Source organism: Erpetoichthys calabaricus, chromosome 4 (genome assembly GCF_900747795.2).
Source record: "Erpetoichthys calabaricus chromosome 4, fErpCal1.3, whole genome shotgun sequence".
Taxonomy (NCBI): domain Eukaryota; kingdom Metazoa; phylum Chordata; class Cladistia; order Polypteriformes; family Polypteridae; genus Erpetoichthys; species Erpetoichthys calabaricus.
Window position 1 is genome coordinate 241,950,958 of NC_041397.2, and position 20,943 is coordinate 241,971,900.

The following is a 20,943-nucleotide window of genomic DNA, read 5'->3' on the forward strand; positions in this document are numbered from 1 at the left end:
CAGGTGTTTCTTCATCTCAGCAAAGTGAAAGAAGTCAGAAGTCGTGATAACTACTGAATAAGGATGGCGGGCAACAGGTTCAAGCTGCATTCCTGCAATGTTTTAACTGTCACATGTGCTCTGTGTGGTGAAGCATTGATGTGATGAAACAGGACTCTGAGGGACAACGTTTCAGCATCCTTCAGCTTCAGGATTAGGTTGGGCTAACACTACCATTGATAGTGCACCCTTTCTGAAAAAAGATCACCACAATGACACCCTCATAGTCCCAAATAATTGGGTCCATAATCTTTTCTGCTGATAGCTATGCCCTGAATTTTACCGGTGGCGGGGAGGTAGAATGCTTCACCTGCATGACAGCTGCCAAGCAAAGTTGGTGGAAATTAAAAATAAGGTCTGGCCTACTTTGGAATAAAAAAAAAATAAATCACATACTTGGCATTACTCCTTCAACGATAGGCTCACTTCCCATCAGACACCCCTCGTAAAGTGCCTTGTGATGGTGTGAATGGCACTATATAAAATATTGATCGATTGGCTCATACTAATTCATACTCTAAAAGAGGTGCTATATAAAATACAGATTTATTGATTAACACAAGACTTGTACCAGTTGAAATATGGTTCAGTATTAAACACGGCAGACAGAAAGGAAACTGGACAGGAGTGCCTGCAGAAACTCCACAAGAACACAAGGAAAACATGCAAGAGAGACAAAAATGAGGCAGAATCATTAACCTCTGTGCCATCCATTGACTACAGCAACAAAATAAATTTAAAAAGTCATCCAGGCACAAAATCAGACAGAGTTATATGAGAGCTGACAATTTTATAAACCAGGCAAATCCCTCCACCCACTGATCCATTTTCAGCAAAGTGCAAAGCAGGAAGCAATTTCCAGATTGGGGTAGCAGTAGAGACAAGCAAAAATGTATTCTTTAAAATTACATTGTGATTGTAAAGGAAATAAAAGTTAAAGGCTCTTAATTCATGAATATCATAGAAAATGTAACAAAAGCACATCCACTTCATCCGTCCATTCATTTTCTAACCTGCTTATCCATTTCTGGGTCACTACGGTGCAAGTGTCTATTCTAGCAGCACTGGGCATAAGGAAGGAATTAAACCTAGACAAAGTATCAGTGCCAGTCCATCTCAGAGTATACTCACACACCAACTGTACCCACAATCACCCACTTATGGAAATTAATCGACCACACATATACCATATTTGGGATGTGTTTAGGAAAACTGGAATATCATGGAAGAACTTGCAGACTTCACACAGAGAGAGGTTGGCACTCGGGAATGGAAAAGCAGCATCAACTACTGCACTTCCAATGCCAAATATTAAATATTGAAGGAGCAAAACTGTAAAAGGTCAAAGAAAACATGTATAAAAATTAAATGAACAAGAACAACAATTTCTAAATGCTCAGAAAGCATGTTAAGTGAAAGTTTTCAGACAGACCAGCATCCAGAGTATACATAACAGAGAAATATTGAGAAAGACTGGCACCTAAAAGCACAAAGATACTATCATTCCAGTCCCAAGGCAGACCACACCTATTGAGGGCCAATGGCTACAAAAGCAAAATCCTGTTGGTCTGCTGCCTCAATAACATACAGAACTGAACTTTAAAAAGACAGCATCAGTGAAGAATGGACCCCCTTAAAATACTGACCCAAAGCAAAGAGATACAAAATGAAAGAGTCCAATACTAAAGTGACACTGTGCCATTTCTCATAAACATGACATTGCTCTGGGGGAGAAGCACAAGGCTGGAATGTCACAGCAAATAGCCAAGATAAAAAACAACCAAAGTCCTCTAGAAGTCAAAAGCCTAAAACATCATCCACTAAATTAATTAACAGCCCAAGGATTGAAGTGGTGGGACCATGGAAAAGGGCTGACACCTCAACAAAATAACTCCTAAAGAAAAAGAAAAATCCCTAGCTGCCAGCTATACAGTGGGCCACTGAAGATCCAACATGCAGAGCAGGATGATGCCCAACGTGCCAAAAGCCTGGAACATAAATAATCCAATTAGGTCAAGCAGACAAAGACATGACTGTTCTTATGAAAAGCTGGGTTGCAGTTTTCCCAAATCTGGTTTTGGCACATTTTGTGGATACTTATCCAAGTATTTTAGGAAAGCTCCTCCCAGCTGTATGCAATCTGATGGTTGGCCTCATCCTTTGAAATTGGATATGATTTCATCCATGTAGAAATGTCACCCCTTAGTTTATGAGTTATCCGCTGTGATATTTGTAATAGGACTTATTCACCTCAATTTTCAAATTATGAAGGTGTCTCTCTCCTTGAACTACTCCTGCACAGGCTTGACTGTGGCAATGTGGCTGAGTATTGTGATCAATGGCTTTATTCTATCAGGACAAACACCTGTGTGGTCATAATCTTTAAACCAGCTGCAAACACAGGACAGCGACAGATGTGGGGGGCCAATGAAATATAAAAAAGTCAAAGCAGAAAGAAAGGCTGTGCAGATACTCAGTTATCAGAACAGATGAGATCTTTTTTTTTCAGCCCACACCCATCAGCCTGTGTTTGCATGTATTACCATGATGATTCAATATGAAGAGGCCAAAGTGAAGCGACTGATCTAATAGGCCTTTAAAAAAATGGCAACTGATTGATGGCACCAGTGGAGATAATCTCTGCCACATCCTTATTGGTTTCCTTTAATTGCTTTCTTAAAAGCATTTTATATGTTAATACATCCTCTCTGCATCTTTCAGTACACTAAACCGCTAAAGCAAAGCCAAAATAAATGGACATGTAACGTTCGTGTGTGCGTCCCTGTGTGTTTAGCAGGGTGCAATAAATCCAAACTGCCACGTGTGAGTCATCTGCGGAAAGTATCAAAGGCACTAGATTGAGTTCTCCAAAGAACCTCGGTGTCATTCTGGATTAGAAGCATCCTTGGTTAGCACTATAACCTCCTAAAATTCACAACTGGAACTGGGGTCATGATGCAAGGGTCCACAAACCCCTTGAGAAATCCTCTGTGAAAAATTAAACGGTAGACGGAGGATTTTTTGGGATAACAGATCCTGAAAAGTCAAGCCCAGAGCTGTTATCTGCGGTGCATTGGTGGGATGCAGCTGGGTGTGCTCCTTCCCCAAGATGAATGGGCTCTGGTTGCATCCATGCTGTGCATTCCGGTAACGCTCTAGTGGACAGACGAAACTCCGGCGGCGCACCGAAGATCGTTTGTGAGAGGCGCTGAACAAAGGCACCACGCCCTTCTGCTGACTCTTCGGATTAACCACCAAGGATGCGGGCGAGGATAACGACCCACTTACGGGAGTTTCGCTGCAAGCGCTCTGCGCTCTGATCGGTGCCTCCTACCGACAACGCTGTAATAGACGTCTCTTTCTGTAACTTGGGCTTTTTCTTTCTTTCTATGTATCTTAACTGCAATATCTCGGGGGCACTGAAATGAGAGCAGGTTTGACTGAGTATGCAATAAAGGCGTATACACTAGATCGGGTTTTCTAAGCAGAAATCTGCGATGCCACACCCAAAGAGGTTTGCGACTTTATATGTCGCTCCAACTAATCATAACATATTTTTTCAAGTCTTTATTCTTATTTTAGATGTAGCCTAGTAAATCAGTATCATTGAAAAACCTTACTAAAAGATCGTGTCATTTTAAACAGATGCTTGCCAACATATTACCTGACTGCCCCGGCTTCCGCAACTTTCCGCCCAGCATCTGGCAGTCTAGGAACAAAGGTGCCACGCCCACCCTTAATCGGACGCCCCTCGTTAGTTCGCCTGCAGATCCTGATTCTTATCTGAACTGATGCCTATGAGACAGGCGGAGTGGCACCCGACTCTACCGCCGATTCACGGTTTTAGCGGAGCGAAACATCCTCCGAGGACTCGCCTCTGCGCTCTAGCAAAAATGTTCTGCGCAAGAGTGAAAGAAATGAGGAGACGTGGGGCGGAACTGAAGGCATCCAAGCCGGGCTATACGGACAGCGAGGTCCACGGGGGCGACCGCATAACCGTTATCTGCTAGGGAACTTTTAAGGTGGTATTTTTTTTTGCGGCACACCTCCTTCAAATCACCGCTCTGGCACTAGTTGGTTTGGCGCGGATTATCGAGTCGGCGACAGTGAAGTGGGCTCGGGCTGGCGTGCACCTGTCCGTGCCTGCAGCTCCTGACACTGATGTAAGCGGGAAGGATTCCACCCAAACTTTTTCCCTTTCACCGTTCATACCTACGGATCTCATGCCTTTTTGTAGATTGCACTTTTCTCCAGGCAGGGAACTGCCTCTGAAATGCAGCTCGCCAAGCCCACCCCGAGCCCCTGAAGTAACATATAGTGTTACCTGCTTTGTTCTTCTAATGCAGCACAGCATGGTGGGAATATCCTTTCTCAGCTCTCTTCTTTTCTCCTGTAGCGTCCACTCGTCCCTTTCTCGCTCCCTCTCTCACACGCACACACACCCTGGCTGGATCACAAGCCGAGTCGCCAAACGCTTCTACTCATTCCAGTGTGCAGACGCGCTCGCAGCCAGCAACTCTCAGCAGCTCGCTGACACTTAACAGCCCCCTCCCCTCCCCTCGGCCCCCCTCTTCAGTACACACACGAGCGAGCGGCCGAGCACGCGCGCGAAGCAGCCCCCACAGCTCGCAAGAGCGCGCACGCGCACACTGAGCAGCACCCCTCAGCATATTCACACGTACTTACATGCTAATTGACGCTTCTGAAGACACATGAAAATGCATATATACATATATATATGCATATATACATGCACCGTCATTGGCACGAGCTGAATAGCACACAGCTTCCCTGGGTCGTTAGCACTCCTGTGTCTGTACATGTGTATATGTATATACTGTATATATATATATATATATGTATGTATATATATATATGTATATATAAAGTAATATTATATATACACTCACATATATATGTATATAAATATGTAATGTAGGTAATATAAACACTTCAATTGTAACAAATATACATGAACGTGTGCAATCCTCTTAAATCACATGCAGCTATTGTATTTATAGTCCCACTCTAATGTACCCCCTATCCATGCATGCACTTCACCTGGAGATACACTTTCATTTAATACACAAGCTCACACATAAACAGCCTTACTATAGATGTGTACACACCCATAGACACAGCAAACACACAGCCCTCTTTTGTGAATACACAGATTCAAATAGGCACAGCAGCAGGAGTCCATATGCATTAAATTACCACAGTGCAGCCGCATTTATTTTGTACAAGTTGCTCCCATGCTGGGATTTGAACTCAGGTCCTGTCCACCCCATGGAGCTTGAAAGCCACCCTCTTATCCAATCAGACTAATAGAAATGGCTTTCACCTACGGGTGTCAACTTTGTAACAGGCACACTTCACTTTTGCCCTGCTACTTCAGGACACAGACACACACGTGGAGACCCCGTAAGTATGCATGTGAATAGTCACCCGTCTTGCCTAATACATTATTAAATGGATACAATCTGGCCACACACAGCATGGATGCAGCCAGCAAGAGGGTTTGTTAGCTTTATTTTTTCCTTGAAAAGGTGAGTCTAATTCTAACTTCTGTCAGATGCTGGAATGAAATAATGATTAATGGTTAGCAGGATGAGGGGTGGTGGGGGTCAAGTGTGTTTCTTCTTTTTTAATTTAAGAAGTATGCCATGCTTTTGATTTGAACAAAGTCATAATCAATTAAAGGCTGGACTCTCAGGGCTTATTTCTTAGAAAGCGTATAGGCGGACAGTAGCTGCCACCTGCCCTTTTCACGTGCCGCCGACTAAAACCCACGACGGACCTCAGGGGGATGAGCGCAGACATTAACAAAGGCTTGTGATGGATGGATAGCTTTTTTTTTGTAAGGTCTGGATTAGTGCTTGGGGTGCTACCTGAAGTGAAAAAGGCAATTCACATCATCTAAGAACTTATTCATGTTTGCTTAGCTCATTTCATAGGGTGCCCTATTTCCATCCCCTTTTAATACAGGAAATGGTTAACATGTTTGCTGTTTGAATTTACCAAAATGATCTGTTCATCTTCCAGCATTGTCATGCTTATACCAACTAAGTGCCTACACTCAGAGTCTTCAAAGGGCAAATCTGCCCCTGTACAGAGACAGCAGCAACTCAAGACAAGGGGGATGAAGCAGCAGGGTGGGGCAGAGTCAGGATAGCGAGACTGAAATAACAAGGAGGGGCTGAGGATGAGACCATTTAGAATAAAGGCATATAGTGAGCTGGATGGACCTGCAGAAGGGAAAACATGTCTGACCAAGAAGACAGAACAAACAAGATGGAGCTGATCAAGAACCTTTGCGATTCCAAAGTACCAGAGTGTCTTTGAAGGTGAACGTATTCACACCAGGCAAACAGTTTAATATAACTGAAGAGATGCATCTGAAAAAAGACACTTCTGGATTGAAAGGATGCTGAGGTAGGAAGCCAGGACTGAGACAGACACCTTTCAGGAGAGAAAAGGGAGTAAGAATCTTTGCTGGGCAGTGAGAGCTGACCGAAAACTCCTTTAGATCAGGGCGGCAGAAGTGTCAGTGAAGGAGCTGCTTCAGTGAATTGAGATGAGATGAACATCAGGCCATGTTAAGTCACTCATGCATCCCACAAACTGTATATTTCAAAGGCCCACCCAAGTTGTAAATATAAGGAAAATGAGCAATGGTTGTTTAGCCAATGCACCAGCCCTTGCTGATCTCAGGGGACACGCATTACATTTGGCTTCACTTCCACACCGGCACATTAAGCCACTAGACTGAAAGATCACACCCCCTCACCCAGGAGACTGGAGGTGATGTCACTCATGTGGGACAGTGTTCAGCCGCAGCAATCGGACGAGAAAGGGTTTGTAATCTGTGTGGCAACATTTGGCACTGAGATCAGAATTTAGTTATCCTGCACTCCCCCTTCATTTTGTTACTAAGATCAAATTTGCTGTATTGAGTGAGGTCTGTGAAAGGATGCATCTGACAGATTGAAAGCCACTCTGATACAATACACAGGCCACTAATATGAGTGCTCCAGACATGCAGCCGGCATCACCCACGATAGTAAAATTCCTCTTTCATTCTTACTGAAGAAATCCACTGCTCTCCCGCCCCATCCTTGCCTGCCTCATGGAGTGTGAATGCCTGCTGGACAACGTATTAAAAGATTAACCTGCTTGCTGGATTTGCCACTCCAAACCACATGGACCAGCACCCTATAAGACAGTGTTTCTCAATCACTGGGTCTTGACCCACTTTTGGGTCATCATTTGCCACAGGTGATTCATGGGTTGTGGTCGTTGATTAAAAAGCGATTGACAGAGCAGTGTGATATGTTTCCCCATGTTTCCATGAAAGGGGACCCCACTCCCAGTCAATCAGTCACACTGGTGTCATAAAGGGGCCTACCCCTTGCTCATTTCGCCAAGGCTAACCATCCCAAGTCTTTCAGTCATGTTCGTTTCACACACACCCCCACCACCAGTTTGAAATTGTTCCTAGTGGGTTGTCAATGAACATAAAAAGGCAAAACTGAGTCACAGGAGTATAAAGGTTGAGAAACACTGTTCTAAGACCAGGCCAATAGCAGTTCCATAGTTGAGCCCAAACCACTAGTTGAGTAGTTGAGTATAGTTGAGAATAATTGAGTTCAAACAACTGTTAGATGAGATTTTTTCAATCAGAACTTCTTCAGCATGTCTATGGCCCTTATGTCAAGCACTTGGGGGCAACTCTAGTTTAATTCAGATTTGTGGGGCCCTTTCAGGTAAGGCTATATAACCTAAGAGACAGTGGCCTTTAAGGCAGTATGAAGGTGATTTAGCCTAAGTAATAACTAAAAGGGCTTTCTTTGACCATTTCATAAGCGACCTTACCCTTCAGACCAATAACTGTTCAGAAACCCCCATTCAACAGTTAAGGAGATTGTTTTGAGGTACGTCCAGCTCTTAAGTGACTTTGGTGCTTTAGATCAACTATTATGGACTGAAGTCAGTGTAGTCTAGACACTATCTAGGCGATCATCTTGTATTTAGGACCAACTGGTTTGTCAGGCCTGCCACTGCTGTTTCTAGTTCATTCAGTCCAGACAACAGTTGTGAGACCATTTTTTTCAGGTTAGAGCAAGTCCTATGTGATTGATGTTGCAGAGGGACTCCTGTTATTACACCACAATGACACAATTTTAAGTGATCTTCATGGTTTAGACCTATTTGAAGAAGGACCAATAAATAAGGCTAGCCAGTACTGCTTAACGTGGACTCTTAACAGAGTGACAACAGGTTCAGCTTCTGAATATTTTATAAATAATGTTAAATTTCAGCATTGATATTGCTGGGTGGCCTTTATTTATTCTTGAGAAAAACTAGGTGACTGTTTCTAAAGTGACCTTCAAAACTGAAGTCTGCTATTACAGTTTAAAGTTAGCCCAGTTTAGGCGACATGTAGATGACCCACTTTCGAGCAAGTAAAATAGGTGATATTGTGAAGTCCACTAAGTGCAGATGACAACTACATGAACATGTTTCAGGTTGGAACAACACCTGAATAACTACAGCTGGGTGTCCATGCAGTCTTGACAGAAGCTAGTTGTCCTTTTTTCACATTCCACCAATTTTCAAATGAACAAGCCAGTTTAGGCCACTTCCTGCAGTGTGAAGTTGATTCAGGCAACCACAACATGTAGCTGAGCCCCTTTCAGTAAGGTAAGTGATGTTGCCCTTCTGGCCAGCTCCTGCTCTGTGAAGGTGACTCAGACTAGATAACAGTTAGGTGACCCCTTTTGATATTAGACCATTTCTTTCTAAGTGACCTTGGCACTTTAGGCCAGCTGCCTTCATCTTGACTTGGCCTCTGATGTCATATTTCAGCAGTATCCAGTCATCACTTACACACACTTAAAAATCCTGTTCTCGCCTACCTCACATTTGCAAATATTTTTTTAACAGTGGGAAGCTTAAGCATTTCAGGAATTCCGTCTGGACCTTTACCTTGCTTTTTTATTTCTGAAAATAAGATACCGTTTGCTTTTCCTCCTTAATTCATTCCTTCATCAATGATTCATGAGTTGGGTGGAATGTCTATAAGCATCACAGGCTGCAAAAAGGCGTGGAGTATTAGGCCTAGTGAACAAAGGGGCAGAGAACTCCTGCCCCTAAGGGTTGCGGTGCCTGATATTTGCCCCAGTTTTAAATGTTCAATTAACATAATTAATCTAATTATATGTTCACTTGGCCTCCATGAATGTTATTCTCATTGATAGTTACAAGTCTGTGTCTAATATACATCTCTAGACTTTCACGGGGTGTGTGGCGTGTCCAGTTTCTCATGAGTATTGATTCATTAGGAGTAAACACACACATTTTAATCAAAATCTCTGAATTCTGGGGGACAAGAGAGCACCACAATTTAGACAGGACCTTATTATTGTTTAATTATTATGGAAGTGTTTCATTGCTAAAGGTCCAGAGTAAAAAATAGTACAAAGTCCAAATAATCATCCCATTTTCTTACCCATTTATCCAGTTCAGAGAGCTGGTGCCTATCTCGTCAGCACAGGGTGGGAAGCAGAACTGGATGGGATGCCAGACCCCTTTGTAGGGTTGACTTGCCTACACACCCATGATCACTAACATTGGACCAATTTATAGTCACCAATGAACCTAACCTGCATATCATTGGCACAAAAACAAGTAGTGCTGGGGAAATCCACAACAATACAGTGAGAATGACCAAACATGGCAATGCCCAAGCTGAGTTTTGAACTTTCAGACCCTGGAGCTTTACAACACCAGTGCTAATCACTGAACAACCCACTACACAGAACTAATAATAACATACAAACTCTAAACAAGCCAGATTTTCACTGCCCAAAATGAATGGAAGGGCATGCTTTACCATAAATCACGAACACAGTGCTGCTGTTGTACTCTGAGATGTTTTATCTTCATGATGAGGCAGGCAGAAGCCAAAAAATTCAACCACATGATCAAGGATGGGGGAGTTCAGTTCTGTGAAGTCACGGCAGATACACAGCTTTGTTTCCAACAATCCATTAATAAGCATTGGAAATAAACCTAGTTAGCTATTCTTTCCGAAACACTTGTTGTAGTTTTAATGAAAATTATGTTTTAATCTTCTTACCTGTCATGGTTTAATTAAACATCTCATTGCTTAATTTACATTACAAGTTCTAGTTATTTATTTATGGTTTTTTTTTCATCTTGAAGACATTATCATTTTGGTTCTTGGTTGCCATTGGTGGAGGTGTGCAACATCATGCAGGCTTTAAAAAATGAAGAGTCCACTCACTCCATATATTAGTGACCGACTTTCCTAGGTCAGAGGAACATGCCAGTTGTTGTGCTGCAGGCGCCTGGAGAACTTACACAAGATCAATACTAGGCGATGAACAAACTTTAAAAAGACTGAGCAACAGACAGATAAAAAGCCAGAGAGACAGCAAAGAATTTGGTCATCAAATCTCAATGCTCCAACTCTGAACAATGTCCTAACACTAAGTGTGTCTTGATGAAGGCTTATAGCTAACTCCTCCACTAATCAGGAACAAAGAAACAAAAATCCGAAAGCAAAAAATGGGTCAAACCTAGTACACTGAACCCAGATCTTTGTTTATCGGTGGAGCAAGATGATGTTTATTTTTATATTGTATTGAGGATTTGTTCTGTTCTGTGTATTGTACTGTATTATATTGACCCCCTTCTTTTTGACACCCACTGCACGCCCAACCTACCTGGAAAGGGGTCTCTCTTTGAACTGCCTTTCCCGAGGTTTCTTCCATTTTTTCCCTACATGGGTTTTTTTGGGAGTTTTTTCTTGTCTACTTAGAGAATCAAGGCTGGGGTGCTGTCAAGAGGCAGGGCCTGTTAAAGCCCATTGTGGCACTTCTTGTGTGATACTGGGCTATACAAAAATAAATTGTATTGTATTGTACTGTATATACACCATCATGTGACCTCCACTTCCATAACCAGCTATAGGAATTGCAACCATAAACAACATGGCTGTGGTCACACAAAAGGGTCACAAAATGGCAGAACCATCCAAAAACAGATGTGGTAACATCTTTTTTTCTTAAAAATAAGAAACAATAAAAACAATAAAATGACTAAAAAAAACATTAAAAAATGGGAAAACAAAAAAAAAAATAGCAATTACAAAGCTGATACCCATGTCAGTAGTATGGAGGGGACTTTTGGCATTTCCTGTCAGTTGATTGTTTCTCTCAAAGTGATAACAGAGTGACACTACCACTACTTAACTGCAATTAATACAGTGGAATTATCAAGAAATAACTTACAAAATGAAAAGTGTGGCATCAAGTGTGCAAAACAAGAAATTCAAAACTGGGGGAGTCCCTGAGAAAAATTTGAAACACACGTTATGGTGCTAAAAATCACCCAGTGCTCATTACTGGTTTTATGAAAATATACTGCAGCAACAAGCAGATAGCTTCATCATAAAAGAGATGCTTCGTCCTTCAGAAAGGAAGGGGAGCACATCCATTGGCGAGCTTGAGAGGATTCAAACAGGAGGGCAGAGACTTTGAGGGACAAAGCATCACTAGGAGGCCTACACAGCCATTAGTGCTTGCCTTGGTCTCGGTTGTAACAGTTGTCACATATTTTATGTGCTTTTATCTGTTTCTGCCGCTTGCTCCCTTTAGAGTTGATGTCCGAGGGAATGATTGTCTTAGTGATACAGGTATCTCCTTAAGGGGAGCAGGGGGCCAAACCACGTCTGTGTGTCCTTGCCTAACGCGTTGTATGTCGTAAGGAGAACCGACTTAAAAAGGGAAGCAGGCGCACATATTTAAAAAAGGAGAAGGATTGTTTAAGATAGGAGCTGGGAAGGTGAATATAAAAAGGAAGCTATTAGTAAAGTAAGGAAGGCTCCGTAACAAGAACGGTTCGGGCGCCCGGAAAAAGAGAGTGCTGGCTAACCTGGAATGATCTTCAGAGCGCATGGCTTTACTTTGTATTTTTGATGCTGGCGTCTGCCATGGACGGACGTTAACGCCAATACACCCGGGTGAGGTGGACTTCAGCATTCTACAAAAGAATTGTCGCCAGACCGGTGAGATCGCTTCTTTTATATATTTTTATAATGAGTCAGAGGAATATATTTGGCTTGTACGCTGGATTTATTGGCAGACTTCCCAGGCCAGTTGGATGACAAACTTAAAACAAAGTTAATATAAAAGGGACTGGGAAACGTGTGGGGAGTATTGGTTTCTAATTTATATTTGTGTATATATATGTATATACAGTATATATATATATATATATATATATATATATACAGTATATACTGTATGTGTATGTGCTGTGAATCTATTTGTGCTGTCTGTAAATAGGTGATATTTCCTTTTCTTTTCCTTTCCTTTCTTTCTTTTCTGTTTCGCCGTTTTCTGGGGAGTGTATTATAGAAGGGTTCAAGGGGGTGGGCATATGAATTAGTGTTTGTTTAGTTGTTCCGGATTTGAGGAGGATTGCTTAAAGGGTGTTTATAGTTTTGTTTGATTGATTATAATATATATTCTTGTTTGTTTAAATAATTTAAGTGTTGGGGTGGTTGTTTCCTTTTGTAAATTCTTAAAGAACATCTCCAGCTGAGGGGATCAAATTGGGGCTAAGGTTCTGTCTGGTTCCGTTCCTGATAATATTAGTTTTTCCTAAGAGTAGGAGATTTTTGAGTGTGCCAGGCTCCTCATCCTACTTTAAGAGGAACTCGCTACACGGTGACACTGAAAGGTATGACAGTGCATAGCATAAAGTAGCAGAGATTGCTGAGACAGACAGTGCTTACATTGTGGGAGGCATCGCTTTAACCTCAGAATCAGCTGCTTCTGCCTTCTGTGCTCTTAACAAACTAGAGCTGTGACACTAGACATCAACTTGGTTAACAGCTTGCAATTACTTTAATCAGCATCATGAAATAACCATATTCTAATTGTGCATGTGTCGTGAAAATGGACTGTTTTGTAAGATCCTGGTCCAAAGTACAAGGTGGTGTGACTTTGTTTAATGACTGCCTATCATTGTGTGATACGCATATCCTACCTGATAACATAGCTAATCTTCTTATATAATGTGCTATCGTGGCTGTCCGTTTGTCTGTCCAGGATTTTAAATCACCTGTAGCTTGCAAACCGTTTGACCTATTGACCTGAAATTTGGTACATATATACTATGTGACCTCTACTGTCTACTATCGGGGTGATGATTGACCTCCAAGTTCAAAGGTCAACCCAGGAAGGTGAAGGTCAAAAATCAAATAACCTGTAGCCTGAAATTTGGTACACATACGGTCATATGAAAAAGTTTAAGAACCCCTCTGAACCTGCATAATAATTCACTCTACTTTCAACAAAAAAGATAACAGTGGTATGTCTTTCATTTCCTAGGAACATCTGAGCACTGGGGTGTTTTCCGAACAAAGATTTTTAGTAAAGCAGTATTTAGCTGTATGAAATTAAATCAATTGTGAAAAACTGGCTGTGCAAAAATTTGGGTCCCCTTGTAATTTTGCTGATTTGAATGCATGTAACTGCTCAATACTGATTACTTGCAACACCAAATTGGTTGGATTAGCTCATTAAGCCTTGAACTTCATAGACAGGTGTGTCCAATCATGAGAAAAGGTATTTAAGGTGGTGAATTGCAAGTTGTGCTTCCCTTTGACTCTCCTCTGAAGAGTGACAGCATGGGATCCTCAAAGCAACTCTCAAAAGATCTGAAAACAAAGATTGTTCAGTCTCATGGTTTAGGGGAAGGCTACAAAAAGCTACCTCAGAGGTTTAAAGTGTCAGTTTCAACTGTAAGGAATGTAATCAGGAAACGGAAGGCCACAGGCACAGTTGCTGTTAAACCCAGGTCTCGCAGGCCAAAAAAAAAAACAGGAGCAGCATATGCGCAGGATTGTGAGAATGGTTACAGACAACCCACAGATCACTTCCAAAGACCTGCAAGAACATCTTGCTACAGATGGTGTACATCAATCTACAATTCAACACAATTTGTACAAAGAACATCTGTATGGCAGGGTGATGAGAAAGAAGCCCTTTCTGCACTCTCACCACAAACAGTCACTTGTTGTATGCAAATGCTCATTTAGACAACCCAGATTCATTTTGGAACAAAGTGCTTTGGACTGATGAGACAAAAATTGAGTTATTTGGTCATAACAAAAAGCGCTTTGCATGGTGGAAGAAGAACACCGCATTCCAAGAAAAATACCTGCTACCTACTGTCAAATTTGGTGGAGGTTCCATCATGCTGTGGGTCTGTGGGGCTAGTTCAGGGACTGGGGCCCTTGTTAAAGTCGAGGGTCGGATGAATTCAACCCAATATCAAGAAAATCTTCAGGATAATGTTCAAGAATCAGTTACAAAGTTGAAGTTACGCAGGAGTTGGATATTCCAACAAGACAATGACCCAAAACACAGTTCGAAATCTACAGAGGCATTCATGCAGAGGGAGAAGTACAATGTTCTGGAATGGCCGTCACAGTCCCCTGACTTGAATATCATCGAAAATCTATGGGATGATTTGAAGCAGGCTGTCCATGCTCGGCAGCCATCAAATTTAACTGAACTGGAGAGATTTTGTATGGAAGAATGGTCAGAAATACCTCCATCCAGAATCCAGACACTCATCAAAGGCTATAGGAGGACAGCGTCTAGAGGCTGTTATATTTGCAAAAGGAGGCTCAACTAAGTATTGATGTCATATCTCTGTTGGGGTGCCCAAATTTAGGCACCTGTCTGATTTTGTTATGATGCATATTGCATATTTTCTGTTAATCAAATAAACATAATGTCACTGCTGAAATACTACTGTTTCCTTAAGGCATGTCATAGATTAAAAGGAGCTCAGCCAATGATAAACAAAAAAAAAACGACCAAAAAAAAAGGGGTTCCCAAACATTTTCATATGACTGTATACTACACTGAAACTCTTCACTACAGCTTTATATAAAAAGCGAAGAGTTGTCGAATTATTACTTTTTAATTTTAATTTTATTTTATTGTAGAATCAACTCTTGGCAGCAGGCAGTAGGGCGGCCGTGCGGCGCATGTGTACGGGCGCCTTTCTTATTCCTACCATCTTCTCCATCACTTCGTCTACCTCTTCATATCTTAAATCATTCTTGAGGCAGATTGAACACTTTAGTGCACGCTTAAGTGAAAAATTTAAGGAAAACGTACTAAGTAATTGTGACAAAAAAACTGACTTTATCAGTTTTAACGCGAAAAGATGCCAATGAAAGAAGAGAAGAAGCGGGCTGCTAGGGTAGAGAAAAGAAGAGCTGCTCAGGAAGCAGCAAGCACATCAACCTCTGAGCAAATAAATGCTAAACATACAGAGAAAGAGGATGAAAACTATGAAGAGCGCACTATGAATTTACGACAGGCTGATGCAGAGTGAAAGAGAATTGCTCAAGCAACTGAGAGCAAAGAACAGACCATACAACGAAGACAGGCCATCACTGAGTGAAAGACAATTGCAAGAGCAAATGAGACTGAGGACGAGCCTAATCGATGTCGGCAATCAGTGGTCAGACATGCCAGAATTGCAAAGGCAAATGAGACAGAACAAAATGCCATCCAGCGACAACAAAGGGACACTGATCGCACGAGAATAGCTAGAATGCTTTCAGTCAAGTGTATTCAGTGCACCTTATCGTGCAGTGCCCCGTTACTGGTTGTTGTATATTCCATAGTACCAACGTAAGATTGCAGTTGTCAGCCAACACTGGAATACTGGGACCTATCACTTTAGTTCCATTTGTCATTGCACACCTAAATTAAAAATAATGCCAAATGTGTGTTTGTAGCTTAGTGTAAGAAAATGGCAGGAAATGACAGGTTGTTTAGAAAATCCATCCATCCATCCATTGTCTACCGCTTATCCGAGGTCGGGTCGCGGGGGCAGCAGCTTGAGCAGAGATGCCCAGACTTCCCTCTCCCCGGCCACTTCTTCTAGCTTTTCCGGGAGAATCCCAAGGCGTTCCCAGGCCAGTCGAGAGACATAGTCCCTCCAGCGTGTCCTGGGTCTTCCCCGGGGCCTCCTCCCGGTTAGACGTGCCCGGAACACCTCACCAGGGAGGCGTCCAGGAGGCATCCTGATCAGATGCCCGAGCCACCTCATCTGACTCCTCTCGATGCGGAGGAGCAGCGGCTCTACTCTGAGCCCCTCCCGGATGACTGAGCTTTTCACCCTATCTTTAAGGGAAAGCCCAGACACCCTGCGGAGGAAACTCATTTCAGCCGCTTGTATTCGCGATCTCGTTCTTTCGGTCACTACCCATAGCTCATGACCATAGGTGAGGGTAGGAACATAGATCGACTGGTAAATTGAGAGCTTCGCCTTGCGGCTCAGCTCCTTTTTCACCATGACAGACCGATGCAGCGCCCGCATTACTGCGGATGCCGCACCGATCCGCCTGTCGATCTCACGCTCCATTCTTCCCTCACTCGTGAACAAGACCCCGAGATACTTGAACTCCTCCACTTGGGGCAGGATCTCGCTACCAACCCTGAGAGGGCACTCCACCCTTTTCCGGCTGAGGAAATTTAGAAAATGTCCTAGCTATTTTATACAAGCCTCATTTCTGTGACTCGCACATGCAGTTTTTCTTAAACAAGCTCATTGATTTATTTTTTTTAATTATTCTTAGTACGGGTACTTCATGGTCTGCTAGCCTGTGTCCCCCATGTTTAGGGTGCTTTACTAATGATCCCACACTGTTAGCCCGCATGTCAACATTTCTATGTGCCCTGAAGTTGTGTGCTAATGTCTGCTCTCAGAAATTTCCTCCTTCACCAGAAGTGCAGTCATTGGATCTTAACCAAATGAATTGTCCTCGTCAGTCTTTTCCTCAAAGTGAAGTATAAACATACCAACTGTGGCAGATAATAGCGTTTTAGTCAGGTGTGAGATAACAGATGGAGCCCCTCATTACAATTCCACACATTCCTATATTGTCAGATGTTTCTTGGTAATTCTAACATATTCAAAACCTTTTGTAAGACTGTTATATATAGTCATGCCACACTGCTCTGGAGGATAGGACAATCCTAACTGTAGAGAGAGAAACGTGAGAGGAAGAAAAAGGAGAAATCCCTGCTAACTGGCCTGAGTAGCAGTGTGCTACAGGCCAGAAACCCAAGATCTTCAATAAAAAGGCTCTGTTACCACACACTGGTGCATGCAGCACAAAAACATACACAGTATATACAGTGAAATGAGTATACTGGATACACAGACATAGACACATAGTGGTGGAGTACTGAGGGCTGTACCTAACACTATTAAATGATTCCGTTCTGCTACCATATATGTGACTTATCATTTCCCTTTAAACTTTCTTTAGCCTTATGCTCATAAAATACAAGTAAAACAAATAAAATTTAAATTTGCTGTGCTAGGTGCCTGTTCTGCCTGATGTATTGCTTTCAATAGACGCTTTACTCAAAACAGTCATGTACATCTAACAAAGTGTAATTTACCAGCCACAACTCAGCATATTCCATCATCTCTTGAGTCTATGTGTGTGTTTATAAATTCTAAAACCTGCAGCACACCTTTTTCCAAGAATTCCTCTTAAGAACAATAACCCGGGTCTATCCTAAAGGCTCAATTGGCTGTCTTGTTCCAGACTCGCGGCTCACATTATGGGCCTCTACAGTATCTCATCTCACTACAATCAATCACTGCAGGTAAGTTAATTGCTGTACTCATGAAGAAAGGCTGCCTGCGTTGCCCTTGAGTGCAATCATGACAGGTGTTGTCTATATGTTCATTACGGTATATAAGTGAATATAGTCATATAATACCCAGGGAGTCTTATAAAGAGCAAGACTATCAATGAGGTGGAGAGCGGTAGTTAGCGATTACACACAGACGTAGAAACTTGACAAAATAAGCAAATGCCAGCTGGACACAGAGGCTGAAAACTTGAAAGATGATAATTCCCAATGTTATCCCAGCTTATTGCATTACAGTTCAAATGTTTTCTTTCGTATTATAAATGACTTGTGCATATATTACAGAAAAGGTAAGAATTTGAGGAATCTTCTGTTTGCTGTGAAACGCTTTGTAGGTTTTTCTACTTTGATTCTTTGAGGGCTTTTGTTTCACATGATTAAAGTGTGCAAAACTCATCAATGTCATGTAACCTGTGGTGTCCAAGCTGATGAGTAGGAGACCCTCAGGTGCTGATTAGATGGCCCTTTCACCTGTAAAATAAGACACAATAATAAAAAATTGGGTGACCCTGTATAACTGAAATGCATAAAATCAAAAGACAACATGCACCAAATGTGAAAACGTCTTCATGGACACAAGTTCTTAACAGAACTGACTCAAGTTGGTCGGTTTCAGCATTGTGAGTTCACAAGGGAGGAAGGGGCGGGTCCAGGCAAATGGATGTGGAAATGATGTCAGAGATGGAGATCCCTGCAGAGGGAGGAGAGGAGAGGGCATTAGTATACAGCGCCAACGCCTGGTCCAGCAGGTAATTACTATCATCAAAGCCCTTCTTCCCATGCACACGCGCATAACACACACTCAAACTAAGATACCCCACCTCCCTCTCCGCATAACACTTAATATAATGTAACAAATGGATCAATGGCAGGATTCCAAATATGTCAAATTGCTAATTTAATAAAACACACAGCAGAGGGATCCACAACATGGGGAACATCAAAATGCAAGGTAAAGAGCAGAAAGTCAAAATCCTGTTGACTTTCTTGGCTTGCCTTGAACCCATGTCTGTTTAATGAGGCAGCTTACCCACTTGTTAAACCTGTAAATTCCCACTATGCACTCCTTTATTTAGACCCAATTGTGCATCTGGCATGAGATGATTTTAAAGTTCATCCTGTTGTCACATCCAGACAGCCTTCTTTGCTTTAGCTTACATAAGCTGAGTTGCCATCTTGCTAAGAGTCCCTGCAACCCTGAGCTTCCCGTAAAAGGTCAGGTCTACCAAGTAGCCTGAATGCTGCCCATTCTTCATAACGTATCCCTCTCCTCTAAGTGAAGGTTGAGCTACCTGCCAGTTGTTTTATACATCTCCCTCGTCCAGGAGGCTTTACATCTTGATAGATACCTGTAGCATCCTGGTGGACACACTAAGTGTTTCTATCCAGGTTGCAACTCACTGAAACCTAAGAAGCCCTTCACAGATGGTTAAATGTAAATGTCAGGCCTGACAGAGAGAGCATCACTAAGCAGCTTTATGCTAAAATTCAAGTACTATGGCCAAGTCACTGGTCTCTGTGGGGCAAATGTGCACACTCTGTGCTCTTACGTAAACCTACACATGATCATGAAACAACACTCTGAACAATTTAAACAAAAGGAAGGGGTTGTGAAATATCCTATTCCAGTTTATTTATAAAGGTGTGAAAACTTTGTTGAGGCAACTTGCACTCCTGTGGAAAATACTGTACGTCACGGAAAACCACTTGTCGTAATAAAAATAATAATGGCTCCTTAGAGGGTCAAATCATGATGTACACCTGAAGAGATTCTCAGTCTGCAGGAGTTTTTTTTTTTTTTGTTTTTTTTTGTTCTTTGTTTCGCCTTATAAAATTTCTTGTTTTAGGAATTTGGTAGTTTTCGCATACCTCTTGGGGTCAGAGCGCAGGGTCAGCCATTGTACAGCGCCCCTGGAGCAATTACAGGTTAAGGGCCTTGCTCAAGGGCCCAGCAGAGCAGTGGCCTTTTTTGGCAGTGACAGGGATTCGAACCGGCAACCTTCGGAATACCAGCGCAGCTCCTTAGCCTCAGAGCCTCAGAGCCACCACTCTGCCCTATGTTGATGGTAATAGCAAAAGTGTGGTGAAGAAAAAGATTAAGACCATTATGAAGAATGTGGAAACTGAAGTCCTGCTCTTGAACAACATGTTGTCAATGACAATTAACCCTAGCAAGTTACAGTTTATTTAAAATATACAATAAGTTGTATCATGTATGCAGAATGGCACAGCGGTACAGGAGTTAGTGTGGCTGACTCGCAGGCCTGCTGTGGTCTAATTTTTCTTTTGGATCCAGCATGAGCATTTGCTCTTTAAACACCACTTCAGACAGGGACTTTCAATAGTTCAACTTCTTATGGCCATTCTAGGAAGAACCACTTAAGAATAACAGAAATATCCAACCCACCAGCTGAAGCCTGAGTCAATTAATGAACCAGCTCCACATTGTTCCAGAAAGGAACACCACCGAGCCCACCAGGAGACTTCATGACCAAAGCTTCATCTGCCTCTGCACCCCACATCTCCAATCTGTCAAGAAAAAAAGATAACACCATCAAAAATTGTACCCAAATATGAAAATATAAAGTAGAGCAAGGGTTTGTTTCCTGTCTTGCGCCCTTTGTTGGCTGGGATTGGCTCCAGCAGACCCCCGTGACCCTGTAGTTAGGATATAGCGGGTTGGATAATGGATGGATGGATGGAAATTATAGGTAAAACCTTGGATTAAGCAAACGTGAGTGTGTTGTGTTACAAAAGCCTGGAGGTGAATGACCAAGATACAGTAACTGTGGGCTGTGCAAGTTACTTTAATATCTTGCACATTTATGAGTGGTTAACAAAAGTATAGACAGAGCAGGATGTTCTTTATGCTGACTTTCAAAATGCTTACTCCATAAAAGACAATCAGACTAGAAGAGTCAGGATTGCAGGGCCCAATGTGCAAATGGCTGCAGAATTAGCTTAAGTACTGAAAACAATTTGTGGTGTGAGGAGCTTTTTCTAAATTAGCACAAGTTAAAAGTGCTGTTCGGCAAGGATCAGTGCTGGACCTGCTACTCTTTTTAATTTATAAAGTGTAACTGACAAATTAATCACATTTGCAGATGATACTACA

The 20,943-nt window shown here is 42.2% G+C and overlaps 2 protein-coding genes across 2 annotated transcripts in view; both read right to left on the reverse strand.

Moving 5' to 3' along the window:
• The window catches only part of gap43 (growth associated protein 43), a 94,811-nt gene extending 90,245 nt beyond the window's left edge, over positions 1 to 4,566 (reverse strand). Inside the window, exon 1 of the mRNA XM_028800479.2 lies at positions 4,364 to 4,566. Coding sequence (XP_028656312.1) covers positions 4,364 to 4,393 — 30 coding nt within the window. The 5' untranslated portion in view covers positions 4,394 to 4,566. The remainder of the gene's footprint in view (positions 1 to 4,363) is intronic.
• Positions 1 to 20,943, reverse strand: part of arhgap31 (Rho GTPase activating protein 31) — a 1,181,844-nt gene that overhangs the window by 342,013 nt on the left and 818,888 nt on the right. The window lies entirely within an intron of this gene.